Source organism: Bombina bombina, chromosome 1 (assembly GCF_027579735.1).
Source record: "Bombina bombina isolate aBomBom1 chromosome 1, aBomBom1.pri, whole genome shotgun sequence".
NCBI lineage: Eukaryota > Metazoa > Chordata > Amphibia > Anura > Bombinatoridae > Bombina > Bombina bombina.
Window position 1 is genome coordinate 453,679,840 of NC_069499.1, and position 14,583 is coordinate 453,694,422.

A 14,583-nucleotide genomic window follows, 5' to 3' on the forward strand; every position below is an offset into this window, starting at 1 on the left:
TTCCTTTTTATTCCCCAGAATGAATAAAGTTAGCACTTACCTTAAATGCTGTCCAACATCAGGACAGTCCAGCAGGTGTAAGAGGTCCTCTCCCTCCCATAGCCCTGTGGAAAAAGATAAGCCTGAGTTTAACTGTGCTTAGGCTATCTGAATTAGGGCAGCATAAAGGTATAGGAGGCGCAGTGAGAATTATGTCCCACCAGTTCCTACTGCTCTAAAGCCACCAAAAGCTCTACTGAAGAGACTGATATGGACTACGGCTACACCCTAGAACAAAGTAGTAATCTCTGGCACCACTTTAAAAATAATAAACTCTTGATTGAAGAATCTAAAACTAACACCTCACTTTGCCACTTCCTATCACTAACGCAGGCAAAGAGAATGACTGGAGTGGGAGGGAAGGGAGGAGCTATATATAGCAGCTCTGCCGTGGTGCTCTTTGCCTCCTCCTGCTGACCAGGAGGTGAAATCCCACAAGTAAGGATGAAATCTGTGGAGTCATTGTGTCTTTAAAAAGAAATACATATATAATAACTATATTAGATATATATATATATATATATATATATATATATATATATATATATATATATATATATATATATATATATATATATATATATCTTACCATTAGGCACTCTGCTACTGTAGAAAGCCAAAACCTGTGCTGAAACATGACAGCAGAGGATCTGGAATAGTAGTATAGGTGAAATACATGGCACTACGGAATCTGTTGGCGCTCTACAAATAACCGATAATAATAATACCAATACTCCAGATACATCCCTTCAACACTGTACTCTGAGGGGAAATGGGCCTCAACTCAGTCTGAGAAACCCTCTCACTGAAGAATTAAATGCACATCTTCATTGTTCAACCTCCTCCAGCAGAGGCAAAGACAAGTCTGAGTTGCTTGTGAGGTAAAAGGGGTTTTATAGAATTCTTGGGGTTTGGGAAACTTTGCCTCCTCCTAGTGGTAGGGAAGAGTAATTCCCAGGAGTAATGGATCATGGACTCTCACTACCTGTATGAAAGAAAAACAACAACTCTTTTAGGCAGAAATAGCCACTCACTATACCAGCAATGACAGCTCTTCACAGATGATCACAAACAACAAAGATTAGTCTAAAACAACATCTGAGACGGTATGAGGATAAAAAGATACACACACTCCCCTTACTATCTGTCCCCTTAACCCTATTCCATTACAGTTGCTGCTCTTGCATCTAAACTACCGTTGCACTACTTTTCATAAGTTTATTAAACCTCTTCCTAAAAACATAGCATATTTCCACCATCCCCTATACATGCACTAGTCAAAACAACTTAATTTGACCCAACCTCTCCCTTCCATCTCCAAACCTCTCTCTCACCTCTAATCCCTTAGCAACTCTCTGGAGAGCTGGCTGCAAAGATCTTCTTATAGCCGACCTTTCAACATCCTCTCAATCTATCTGCAGCCTTGGATGCTCTGCAGCTCTAATTCCTCCAAGTCATTTACATTTCTGGCATTAAAAAGAACCACATCTGCAGCATATCAGTCTATGGAACATCGTATGCCCATCACAAAAACATAATTTATGTAAGAACTTACCTGATAAATTCATTTCTTTCATATTAGCAAGAGTCCATGAGCTAGTGACGTATGGGATATACATTCCTACCAGGAGGGGCAAAGTTTCCCAAACCTCAAAATGCCTATAAATACACCCCTCACCACACCCACAAATCAGTTTAACGAATAGCCAAGAAGTGGGGTGATAAGAAAAAAGTGTGAAGCATAAATATAAGGAATTGGAAATAATTGTGCTTTATACAAAAAAATCATAACCACCACAAAAAAAGGGTGGGCCTCATGGACTCTTGCTAATATGAAAGAAATGAATTTATCAGGTAAGTTCTTACATAAATTATGTTTTCTTTCATGTAATTAGCAAGAGTCCATGAGCTAGTGACGTATGGGATAATGACTACCCAAGATGTGGATCTTCCACGCAAGAGTCACTAGAGAGGGAGGGATAAAATAAAGACAGCCAATTCCGCTGAAAATAATCCACACCCAAAACAAAGTTTAAAACTTATAATGAAAAAAACTGAAATTATAAGCAGAAGAATCAAACTGAAACAGCTGCCTGAAGTACTTTTCTACCAAAAACTGCTTCAGAAGAAGAAAACACATCAAAATGGTAGAATTTAGTAAAAGTATGCAAAGAAGACCAAGTTGCTGCTTTGCAAATCTGATCAACCGAAGCTTCATTCCTAAACGCCCAGGAAGTAGAAACTGACCTAGTAGAATGAGCTGAAATCCTTTGAGGTGGAGTTTAACCCGACTCGACATAAGCATGATGAATTAAAGATTTCAACCAAGATGCCAAAGAAATGGCAGAAGCCTTCTGACCTTTCCTGGAACCGGAAAAGATAACGAATAGACTAGAAGTCTTTCGGAAATTCTTAGTAGCTTCAACATAATATTTCAAAGCTCTAACTACACCCAAAGAATGCAATGATTTCTCCTTAGAATTCTTAGGATTAGGACATAATGAAGGAACCACAATTTCTCTACTAATGTTGTTAGAATTCACAACCTTAGGTAAAAATTTAAAAGAAGTTCGCAACACCGCCTTATCCTGATGAAAAATCAGAAAAGGAGACTCACAAGAAAGAGCAGATAATTCAGAAACTCTTCTGGCAGAAGAGATGGCCAAAAGGAACAAAACTTCCAAGAAAGTAATTTAATGTCCAAAGAATGCATAGGTTCAAACGGAGGAGCTTGAAGAGCCCCCAGAACCAAATTCAAACTCCAAGGAGGAGAAATTGACTTAATGACAGGTTTTATACGAACCAAAGCTTGTACAAAACAATGAATATCAGGAAGATTAGCAATCTTTCTGTGAAAAAGAACAGAAACAGCAGAGATTTGTCCTTTCAAGGAACTTGCAGACAAACCTTTATCCAAACCATCCTGAAGAAACGGTAAAATTCTCGGAATTCTAAAAGAATGCCAGGAAAAATGATGAGAAAGACACCAAGAAATATAAGTCTTCCAGACTCTATAATATATCTTTCTAGATACAGATTTACGAGCCTGTAACATAGTATTAATAACAGAGTCAGAGAAATCTCTTTGACTAAGAATCAAGCGTTCAATCTCCATACCTTTAAATTTAAGGATTTGAGATCCTGATGGAAAAAAGGACCTTGCGACAGAAGGTCTGGTCTTAACGGAAGAGTCCACGGTTGGCAAGAGGCCATCCGGACAAGATCCGCATACCAAAACCTGTGAGGCCATGCTGGAGCCACCAGCAGAACAAACGAGCATTCCTTCAGAATCTTGGAGATTACTCTTGGAAGAAGAACTAGAGGCGGAAAGATATAGGCAGGATGATACTTCCAAGGAAGTGACAACGCATCCACTGCTTCCGCTTGAGGATCCCTGGATCTGGACAGATACCTGGGAAGTTTCTTGTTTAGATGAGAAGCCATCAGATCTATTTCTGGAAGACCCCACATTTGAACAATCTGAAGAAATACCTCTGGGAGAAGAGACCATTCGCGCGAATGTAACGTTTGGCGACTGAGATAATCCGCTTCCCAATTGTCTATACCTGGGATATGAACCGCAGAAACTAGACAGGAGCTGGATTCCGCCCATACCAGAATTCGAGATACTTCTTTCATAGCCAGAGGACTGTGAGTCCCTCCTTGATGATTGATGTATGCCACAGTTGTGACATTGTCTGTCTGAAAACAAATGAACGATTCTCTCTTTAGAAGAGGCCAAGACTGAAGAACTCTGAAAATTGCACGGAGATCCAAAATATTGATCGGTAATCTCACCTCCTGAGATTCCCAAACCCCTTGTGCTGTCAAAGACCCCCACACAGCTCCCCAACCTGTAAGACTTGCATCTGTTGAAATTACAGTCCAGGTCGGAAGAAAAAAAGAAGCCCCCTGAACTAAACGATGGTGATCTGTCCACCACGTCAGAGAGTGTCGTACAATCGGTTTTAAAGATATTAATTGAGATATCTTTGTGTAATCCCTGCACCACTGGGTCAGCATACAGAGCTGAAGAGGCCGCATGTGAAAACGAGCAAAGGGGATCGCGTCCGATGCCGCAGTCATAAGACCTAGAATTTCCATGCATAAGGCTACCGAAGGGAAAGATTGTGACTGAAGGTTTCGACAAGCTGATATCAATTTTAGACGTCTCATGTCTGTCAAAGATAGAGTCATGGACACTGAATCTATCTGAAAACCTAAAAAGGTTACCCGAGTCTGAGGAATCAATGAACTTTTTGGTAAATTGATCCTCTAACCATGATGTTGAAGAAACAACACAAGTCGATTCGTATGAGATTCTGCTAAATGTGAAGACTGAGCAAGTACCAACATATCGTCCAAATAAGGAATACCACAATACCCTGTTCTCTGATTACAGACAGAAGGGCACCGAGAACCTTCGTAAAAAATCTTGGAGCTGTAGCTAGGCCAAACGGCAGAGCCACAAACTGGTAATGCTTGTCTAGGAAAGAGAATCTCAGAAACTGATAGTGATCTGGATGAATCGGAATATGCAGATATGCATCCTGTAAATCTATTGTAGGCATATAATGCCCTTGCTGAACAAAAGGCAGGATAGTCCTTACAGTTACCATTTTGAATGTTGGTATCCTTACATAACGATTCAATATTTTTAGATCCAGAACTGGTCTGAAGGAATTTTCCTTCTTTGGTACAATGAAGAGATTTGAATAAAACCCCAGTCCCTGTTCCAGAACTGGAACTGGCAAAATTACTCCAGTCAACTCTAGATCTGAAACACATTTCAGAAATGCTTAAGCCTTCGCTGGGTTTACTGGGACACGGGAAAGAAAAAATCTCTTTGCAGGAGGCCTTATCTTGAAGCCAATTCTGTACCCTTCTTAAACAATGTTCCGAATTCAAAGATTGTGAACGGAATTGATCCAAATTTCTTTGAAAAAACGTAATCTGCCCCCTACCAGGTGAGCTGGAATGAGGGCCGCACCTTCATGTGGACTTAGGAGCTGGCTTTGATTTTCTAAAAGGCTTGGATTTATTCCAGACTGGAGATGGTTTCCAAACTGATACCGCTCCTGAGGATGAAGGATCAGGTTTTTTTCCTTGTTGTGATGAAAGGAACGAAAACGATTATTACCCTGGAAATAAAGGGAAAGCAGAGTAGACTTAGAAGACATATCAGCATTCCAAGTTTTAAGCCATAAAGCTCTTCTAGCTAAAATAGCTAGAGACATATACCTGACATCAACTCTAATGATATCAAAGATGGCATCACAAATAAAATTATTAGCATGTTGAAGAAAAAATGCTATGAAAATTATGATCTGTTACTTGTTGCGCTAAAGCTTCTAACCAAAAGATGAAGCTGCAGCAACATCCGCTGAAGATATAGCAGGTCTAAGAAGATTACCTGAACACAAGTAAGCTTTTCTTAGAAAGGATTCAATTTTCCTATCTAAATGATCCTTAAAGGAAGTACCATCTGCCGTAGGAAAAGTAGTACGCTTAACAAGAGTAGAGACAGCCCCATCAACTTTAGGGATTTTGTCCCAAAACTCTAATCTGTCAGATGGCACAGGATATAATTGCTTAAAACGTTTAGAAGGAGTAAATGAATTACCCAAATTATTCCATTCCCTGGAAATTACTTCAGAAATAGCACTAGGGATAGGAAAAACTTCTGGAATAATTACAGGAGATTTAAAAACCTTATCTAAACGTTTAAATTTAGTATCAAGAGGACCAGAATCCTCAATTTCTAATGCAATTAGGACTTCTTTAAAGTAAAGAACGAATAAATTCCATTTTAAATAAATATGAAGATTTATCAGCATCAACCTCTGAGACAGAATCCTCTGAACCAGAAGAACCATTATCAGAATCAGAATGATGATGTTCATTTAAAAATTCTTCTGAAAAATGAGAAGTTTTAAAAGACTTTTTACGTTTACTAGAAGGAGGAATAACAGACATAGCCTTCTTAATGGATTTAGAAACAAAATCTCTTATGTTACCAGGAACACTCTGAGTATTAGATGTTGACAGAACAGCAACAGGTAATGTAACCGTACTAAAGGAAATATTATCTGCATTAACAGTTTGTCATGACAAAACAGTACAAACAACAGCTGGAGGAACAGATACCATAAGTTTATAGCAGATACACTTAGCTTTGGTAGCTCCAGCCCCAGGCAGCGATTTTCCAGAAGTATCTTCTGACTCAGTTTCAACGTGTGACATCTTGCAATATGTAATAGAAAAAAACAACATATAAAGCAAAATTGATCAAATTCCTTAAATGACAGTTTCAGGAATGGGAAAAAAATGCCAGTGAACAAGCTTCTAGCAACCAGAAGCAATAAAAAATGAGACTTAAATAATGTGAAGACAATAGTGACGCCCATATTTTTTTTTAGCGCCAAAAATGACGCCCACATTATTTGGCGCCAAAAATGACGCAACATCTGGAACGCCGACACTTTTGGCGCAAAAGAACGTCAAAAATGACGCAACTTCCGGCGACACGTATGACGCCGGAAACAGAAAAAAAAAAATTTTGTGCCAAAAAAGTCCGCGCCAAGAATGACGCAATAAAATGAAGCATTTTCAGCCCCCGCGAGCCTAACAGCCCACAGGGAAAAAGTCAAATTTAAGGTAAGAAAAAAATTGATTTATTCATATGCATTATCCCAAATATGAAACTGACTGTCTGAAATAAGGAATGTTGAACATCCTGAGTCAAGGCAAATAAATGTTTGAATACATATATTTAGAACTTTATAAAAAAGTGCCTAACCATAGCTTAGAGTGTCACAGAAAAACAGAATTTATGCTTACCTGATAAATTACTTTCTCCAACGGTGTGTCCGGTCCACGGCGTCATCCTTACTTGTGGGATATTCTCTTCCCCAACAGGAAATGGCAAAGAGTCCCAGCAAAGCTGGTCACATGATCCCTCCTAGGCTCCGCCCATCCCAGTCATTCGACCGACGGACAGGAGGAAATATATATAGGAGAAACCATATGATACCGTGGTGACTGTAGTTAGAGAAAATAATTCATCAGACCTGATTAAAAAACCAGGGCGGGCTGTGGACCGGACACACCGTTGGAGAAAGTAATTTATCAGGTAAGCATAAATTCTGTTTTCTCCAACATTGGTGTGTCCGGTCCACGGCGTCATCCTTACTTGTGGGAACCAATACCAAAGCTTTAGGACACGGATGAAGGGAGGGAGCAAATCAGGTCACCTAAATGGAAGGCACCACAGCTTGCAAAACTTTTCTCCCAAAAATAGCCTCCGAAGAAGCAAAAGTATCAAATTTGTAAAATTTGGCAAAAGTGTGCAGTGAAGACCAAGTCGCTGCCTTACATATCTGGTCAACAGAAGCCTCGTTCTTGAAGGCCCATGTGGAAGCCACAGCCCTAGTGGAGTGAGCTGTGATTCTTTCAGGAGGCTGCCGTCCGGCAGTCTCAAAAGCCAATCGGATAATGCTTTTAAGCCAAAAGGAAAGAGAGGTAGAAGTCGCTTTTTGACCTCTCCTTTTACCAGAATAAACAACAAACAAGGAAGATGTTTGTCTGAAATCTTTAGTAGCCTCTAAATAGAATTTTAGAGCACGGACTACGTCCAAATTGTGTAACAAACGTTCCTTCTTTGAAACTGGATTCGGACACAAAGAAGGTACAACTATCTCCTGGTTAATATTTTTGTTGGAAACAACTTTCGGAAGAAAACCAGGCTTAGTACGCAAAACCCACCTTATCTGCATGGAACACCAGATAGGGCGGAGAACACTGCAGAGCAGATAACTCTGAAACTCTTCTAGCAGAAGAAATTGCAACCAAAAACAAAACTTTCCAAGATAATAACTTAATATCTACAGAATGTAAGGGTTCAAACGGAACCCCTTGAAGAACTGAAAGAACTAGATTTAGACTCCAGGGAGGAGTCAAAGGTCTGTAAACAGGCTTGATCCTAACCAGAGCCTGAACAAATGCTTGAACATCTGGCACAGCTGCCAGTCTTTTGTGAAGTAAAACAGATAAAGCAGAGATCTGTCCCTTCAGAGAACTTGCAGATAATCCTTTCTCCAAACCTTCTTGTAGAAAGGATAGAATCTTAGGAATTTTTATCTTGTTCCATGGGAATCCTTTAGATTCACACCAACAGATATATTTTTTCCATATTTTATGGTAAATTTTTCTAGTTACAGGCTTTCTAGCCTGAATCAGAGTATCTATTACAGAATCTGAAAACCCACGCTTTGATAAAATCAAGCGTTCAATCTCCAAGCCGTCAGTTGGAGGGAAACCAGATTCGGATGTTCGAATGGACCCTGAACAAGAAGGTCCTGTCTCAAAGGTAGCTTCCATGGTGGAGCCGATGACATATTCACCAGGTCTGCATACCAAGTCCTGCGTGGCCACGCAGGAGCTATCAAGATCACCGAGGCCCTCTCCTGATTGATCCTGGCTACCAGCCTGGGGATGAGAGGAAACGGTGGGAATACATAAGCTAGGTTGAAGGTCCAAGGTGCTACTAGTGCATCTACTAGGGTCGCCTTGGGATCCCTGGATCTGGACCCGTAGCAAGGAACCTTGAAGTTCTGACGAGACGCCATCAGATCCATGTCTGGAATGCCCCATAATTGAGTTATTTGGGCAAAGATTTCCGGATGGAGTTCCCACTCCCCCGGATGGAATGTCTGACGACTCAGAAAATCCGCTTCCCAATTTTCCACTCCTGGGATGTGGATCGCAGACAAGTGGCAGGAGTGATCCTCCGCCCATTGAATTATCTTGGTCACTTCTTTCATCGCCAGGGAAGTCCTTGTTCCCCCCTGATGATTGATATATGCAACGGTCGTCATGTTGTCTGACTGAAACCTTATGAATTTGGCCTTTGCTAGTTGAGGCCAAGCTCTGAGAGCATTGAATATCGCTCTCAGTTCCAGAATGTTTATCGGGAGAAGAGACTCTTCCCGAGACCATAGACCCTGAGCTTTCAGGGATTCCCAGACCGCGCCCCAGCCCACTAGGCTGGCGTCGGTCGTGACAATGACCCACTCTGGTCTGCGGAAGCTCATTCCCTGTGACAGATTGTCCAGGATCAGCCACCAACGGAGTGAATCTCTGGTCTTTTGATCTACTTGAATCGTCGGAGACAAGTCTGTATAATCCCCATTCCACTGTCTGAGCATGCACAGTTGTAATGGTCTTAGATGAATTTGTGCAAAAGGAACTATGTCCATTGTTGCAACCATTAATCCTATTACTTCCATGCACTGCGCTATGGAAGGACGAGGAACAGAATGAAGTACTTGACAAGAGCTTAGAAGTTTTGATTTTCTGACCTCTGTCAGAAAAATCCTAATTTCTAAGGAATCTATTATTGTTCCCAAGAAGGGAACTCTTGTTGACGGGGACAGAGAACTTTTTTCTTTGTTCACCTTCCATCCGTGAGATCTGAGAAAGGCTAGGACGATGTCCGTATGAGCCTTTGCTTTTGACAGGGACGACGCTTGAATCAGGATGTCGTCCAAGTAAGGTACTACTGCAATGCCCCTTGGTCTTAGAACCGCTAGAAGGGACCCTAGTATCTTTGTGAAAATCCTTGGAGCAGTGGCTAATCCAAATGGAAGTGCCACAAACTGATAATGCTTGTCCAGGAAAGCGAACCTTAGGAACTGATGATGTTCCTTGTGGATAGGAATATGTAGGTACGCATCCTTTAAATCCACGGTAGTCATAAATTGATTTTCCTGGATAGTAGGTAGGATCGTTCGAATAGTTTCCATTTTGAACGATGGTACCCTGAGAAATTTGTTTAGGATCTTTAGATCCAAAATTGGTCTGAATGTTCCCTCTTTTTTGGGAACTATGAATAGATTGGAATAAAATCCCATTCCTTGTTCTCTTATTGGAACTGGATGTATCACTCCCATCTTTAACAGGTCTTCTACACAATGTAAGAATGCCTGTCTCTTTATTTGGTTTGAAGATAATTGAGACCTGTGGAACCTTCCCCTTGGGGGTAGTTCCTTGAATTCCAGGAGATAACCTTGAGAAACTATTTCTAGCGCCCAAGGATCCTGAACATCTCTTGCCCAAGCCTGAGCAAAGAGAGAAAGTCTGCCCCCCACTAGATCCGGTCCCGGATCGGGGGCTATCCCTTCATGCTGTTTTGGTAGCAGTGGTAGGCTTCTTGGCCTGCTTACCCTTGTTCCAGCCTTGCATTGGTTTCCAGGCTGGTTTGGGTTGTGAAGTATTACCCTCTTGCTTAGAGGATACAGAATTAGAGACTGGTCCGTTTCTGCGAAAGGGACGAAAATTAGGCTTATTATTAGCCTTAAAAGACCTATCCTGTGGGAGGGCGTGGCCCTTTCCCCCAGTGATGTCTGAAATAATCTCTTTCAAATCAGGTCCAAATAATGTTTTACCTTTGAAAGGAATGTTAAGCAATTTTGTCTTGGAAGACACATCCGCTGACCAAGACTTTAGCCAAAGCACTCTGCGCGCCACGACAGCAAACCCTGAATTTTTCGCTGCTAATCTAGCTAATTGCAAAGCGGCATCTAAAACAAAAGAGTTAGCCAATTTAAGTGCTTGAACTCTGTCCATAACCTCCTCATACGAAGATTCTTTACTGAGCGATTTTTCTAGTTCCTCGAACCAGAAACACGCTGCCGTAGTGACAGGAACAATGCATGAAATTGGTTGTAGAAGGTAACCTTGCTGTACAAAAATCTTTTTAAGCAAACCCTCTAATTTCTTATCCATAGGATCTTTGAAAGCACAACTATCTTCGATAGGAATAGTAGTGCGTTTGTTTAGAGTAGAAACCGCCCCCTCAACCTTGGGGACTGTCTGCCATAAGTCCTTTCTGGGGTCGACTATAGGAAATAATTTCTTAAATATAGGGGGGGAAACAAAAGGTATGCCGGGCCTTTCCCACTCTTTATTTACTATGTCCGCCACCCGCTTGGGTATAGGAAAAGCGTCGGGGGGCACCGGAACCTCTAGGAACTTGTCCATCTTACATAATTTCTCTGGAATGACAAAATTGTCACAATCATCCAGAGTAGATAACACCTCCTTAAGCAGTGCGCGGAGATGTTCTAATTTAAATTTAAATGTCACAACATCAGGTTCAGCTTTATGAGAAATTTTTCCTGAATCTGAAATTTCTCCATCAGACAAAACCTCCCTCATGGCCCCTTGAGATTGGTGTGAGGGTATGTCAGAACAGTTATCATCAGCGTCCTCTTGCTCTTCAGTGTTTAAAACAGAGCAATCGCGCTTTCTCTGATAAGTAGGCATTTTGGATAAAAGATTTGCTATGGAGTTATCCATTACAGCCGTTAATTGTTGCATGGTAATAAGTATTGGCGCACTAGATGTACTAGGGGCCTCCTGTGTGGGCAAAACTGGTGTAGACACATTAGGGGATGATGTAGTATCATCATGTTTACTCCCCTCATTTGAGGAATCATCTTGGGCAATATCATTATCTGTTGCATTACTGTCCTTACTTTGTTTGGACACTATGGCACAATTATCACATAAATTTAAATGGGGAGACACATTGGCTTTCATACATATAGAACATAGCTTATCTGATGGTACAGACATGTTAAACAGGCTTAAACTTGTCAACAAAGCACAAAAAACGTTTTAAAATAAAACCGTTACTGTCACTTTAAATTTCAAACTGAAAACACTTTATTACTGAATATGTGAAAAAGTATGAAGGAATTGTTCAAAATTCACCAAAATTTCACCACAGTGTCTTAAAGCATTAAAAGTATTGCACACCAAATTTCAGAGCTTTAACCCTTAAATTAACGGAACCGGAGCCGTTTTTACATTTAACCCCTATACAGTCCCAGAATGAGGCTCTGTCTATAACTAAAAAGGCCCCCATCTGAAAAAGGTGTCCAACACAGTGCCTGCCGTTTTTCTAAACATTCCCCAAGATTATAATACCAATAATTAGTTAGAATCTGCATAATATACCTAGTAAAGCAATTGTTTTAGCCCAGAAAAATGTCTACCAGTTTTTAAGCCCTTTTTGAAGCCCTTTATTCTTTTATGTTTAACTAAGAAAATGGCTTACCGGTCCCCATGAGGGGAAATGACAGCCTTCCAGCATTACATGGTCTTGTTAGAAATATGGCTAGTCATACCTTAAGCAGAAAAGACTGCTAACTGTTTCCCCCAACTGAAGTTACTTCATCTCAACAGTACTGTGTGGAAACAGCAATCGATTTTAGTTACTGTGCTAAAATCATCTTCCTCTTACAAACAGAAATCTTCATCCTTTTCTGTTTCAGAGTAAATAGTACATACCAGCACTATTTTAAAATAACAAACACTTGATAGAAGAATAAAACTACATTTAAACACCAAAAAACTCTTAACCATCTCCGTGGAGATGTTGCCTGTGCAACGGCAAAGAGAATGACTGGGGTGGGCGGAGCCTAGGAGGGATCATGTGACCAGCTTTGCTGGGACTCTTTGCCATTTCCTGTTGGGGAAGAGAATATCCCACAAGTAAGGATGACGCCGTGGACCGGACACACCAATGTTGGAGAAATAAGATTTACTTACCCCAGGACACTCATCTACATGTTGTAGAAAGCCAAACCAGTACTGAAACGAAAATCAGCAGAGGTAATGGTATATAAATAAGAGTATATCGTCGATCTGAAAAGGGAGGTAAGAGATGAATCTCTACGACCGATAACAGAGAACCTATGAAATAGACCCCGTAGAAGGAGATCATTGAATTCAAATAGGCAATACTCTCCTCACATCCCTCTGACATTCACTGCACGCTGAGAGGAAAACCGGGCTCCAACCTGCTGCGGAGCACATATCAACGTAGAATCTAGAACAAACTTACTTCACCACCTCCATGGGAGGCAAAGTTTGTAAAACTGATTTGTGGGTGTGGTGAGGGGTGTATTTATAGGCATTTTGAGGTTTGGGAAACTTTGCCCCTCCTGGTAGGAATGTATATCCCATACGTCACTAGCTCATGGACTCTTGCTAATTACATGAAAGAAAAATGGTTCTAAGACACTTCCTTCAGCCTACACATCATGCTTCGGTTCATTAATCAAGCCCTGTGAGCTTTAGTACTACCTGCATGTTTATGACACACATACTCCTTTGCACCTGACTATAATTATACCCTGCCTTGATTACTAATTTCACCATCTTCTTATCCACTATTTCATCCAGAATGTAGTCTAATGATCTAAAACTTAAAGAAAACCAAATTGTTTTCTTTCACAATTCAGATAGAGCATGCAATTTTAAAAACTTTGCAGTTTACTTCTATTAGCTAATTTGCTTTGTTAATTTGGTATACTTTTGTTGAAAATCATAGGGAGCTAGCTGTTTATTGGTGGATGCACATATATGCCTCTTGCCATTGACTCACTAGATAAGTTCAGCTAGGTACCAGTAGTGCAATGCTGCCCTTAAACAAAGGTTAAATAAAGAATGAAGCACATTTGATAACAGAAGGAAATAGGGAAGTTAATTTGTATGATCTATCTGCATCATGGAAGAAAATTGTTGTTTAATTTCATGTCCCTTTAACATCTCCAAAATCTCTCCCCCATCATCCACCATTTCCACCCTATACATGCTACTAATAATTAAGTGTTTCAGGCTCATTGAAGAATTTGTCCTCACTATAAAAACTTATTATTAAAATGAATAAACTCGGTTTTAAAGAAGGTACCTCTTTAAACTTAAGGGTAAGCTGAGAATGGTCCATGTCAAGCTGGAAATTTGTCTCTTCGCTTTCAGACAGATCAAAAACCTCAACAGAATTACCACAGTGTAAATGAGATTCAAGATTGTCCTCTTCTTCGTCTTCAAACTCATCTTCCTACAGGGAAAAACAATGTAATACAATTACAACAAACAAGAAAAATAGGAGGGTACAGAGTTCAACACAAAATGTTCAAGTCAATGAAAGTCAAAGCGCAATACACTTGTTATGTGCTAAAATAGGAGGAGACTGTTTGCCAGAGAAAGTGCCTATATTAAGAGAATTGTATGATGACACGGTTTGACAAGTCGAAGGTTTGATTCCCATATGAATCATAAATATTAAAATAATTAGGCATGTGAGTCCATGTGTATTTATGCTACTATTGTTTTGCACTTTAATATATAGCGACATTTTGTTCTAAGTTGTCTATTTATCATGTCATAATATTTTAACTTCTGAATGGAAAATATGTTTCTTGAACTATCCAATTGTTCACACAGTGTATTGCTTGCTGTGTTTCATTGTATGTTTGAGGGTGACTTTGTACTAATATTACTCTGACTATGGTTTAATAGGTTTAGATAAGATTACTTTACAATATGGTGGTTAAAACAGCTGTGTTTAATTAAGTACTTTGATTTTAACCAATGGCTGTGGAATGGGGGTTACTTAATAGTACACCTCAGATAGTTTCAGTCAAGCTATGAATACGGCTCAAGCCGAAACGCGTATACTCTAATCCACAGCTG

General features: G+C 40.2%; 1 protein-coding gene across 3 annotated transcripts in view; it reads right to left on the reverse strand.

Annotated features, from left to right (window-relative positions):
* Positions 1-14,583, reverse strand: part of LOC128645441 (neurabin-1) — an 824,161-nt gene that overhangs the window by 492,280 nt on the left and 317,298 nt on the right. For all 3 annotated transcript variants that reach the window (XM_053698450.1, XM_053698449.1, XM_053698448.1), the window contains exon 7: positions 13,799-13,948. In XM_053698450.1, the coding sequence (XP_053554425.1) occupies positions 13,799-13,948 (150 nt within the window). The remainder of the gene's footprint in view (positions 1-13,798; positions 13,949-14,583) is intronic.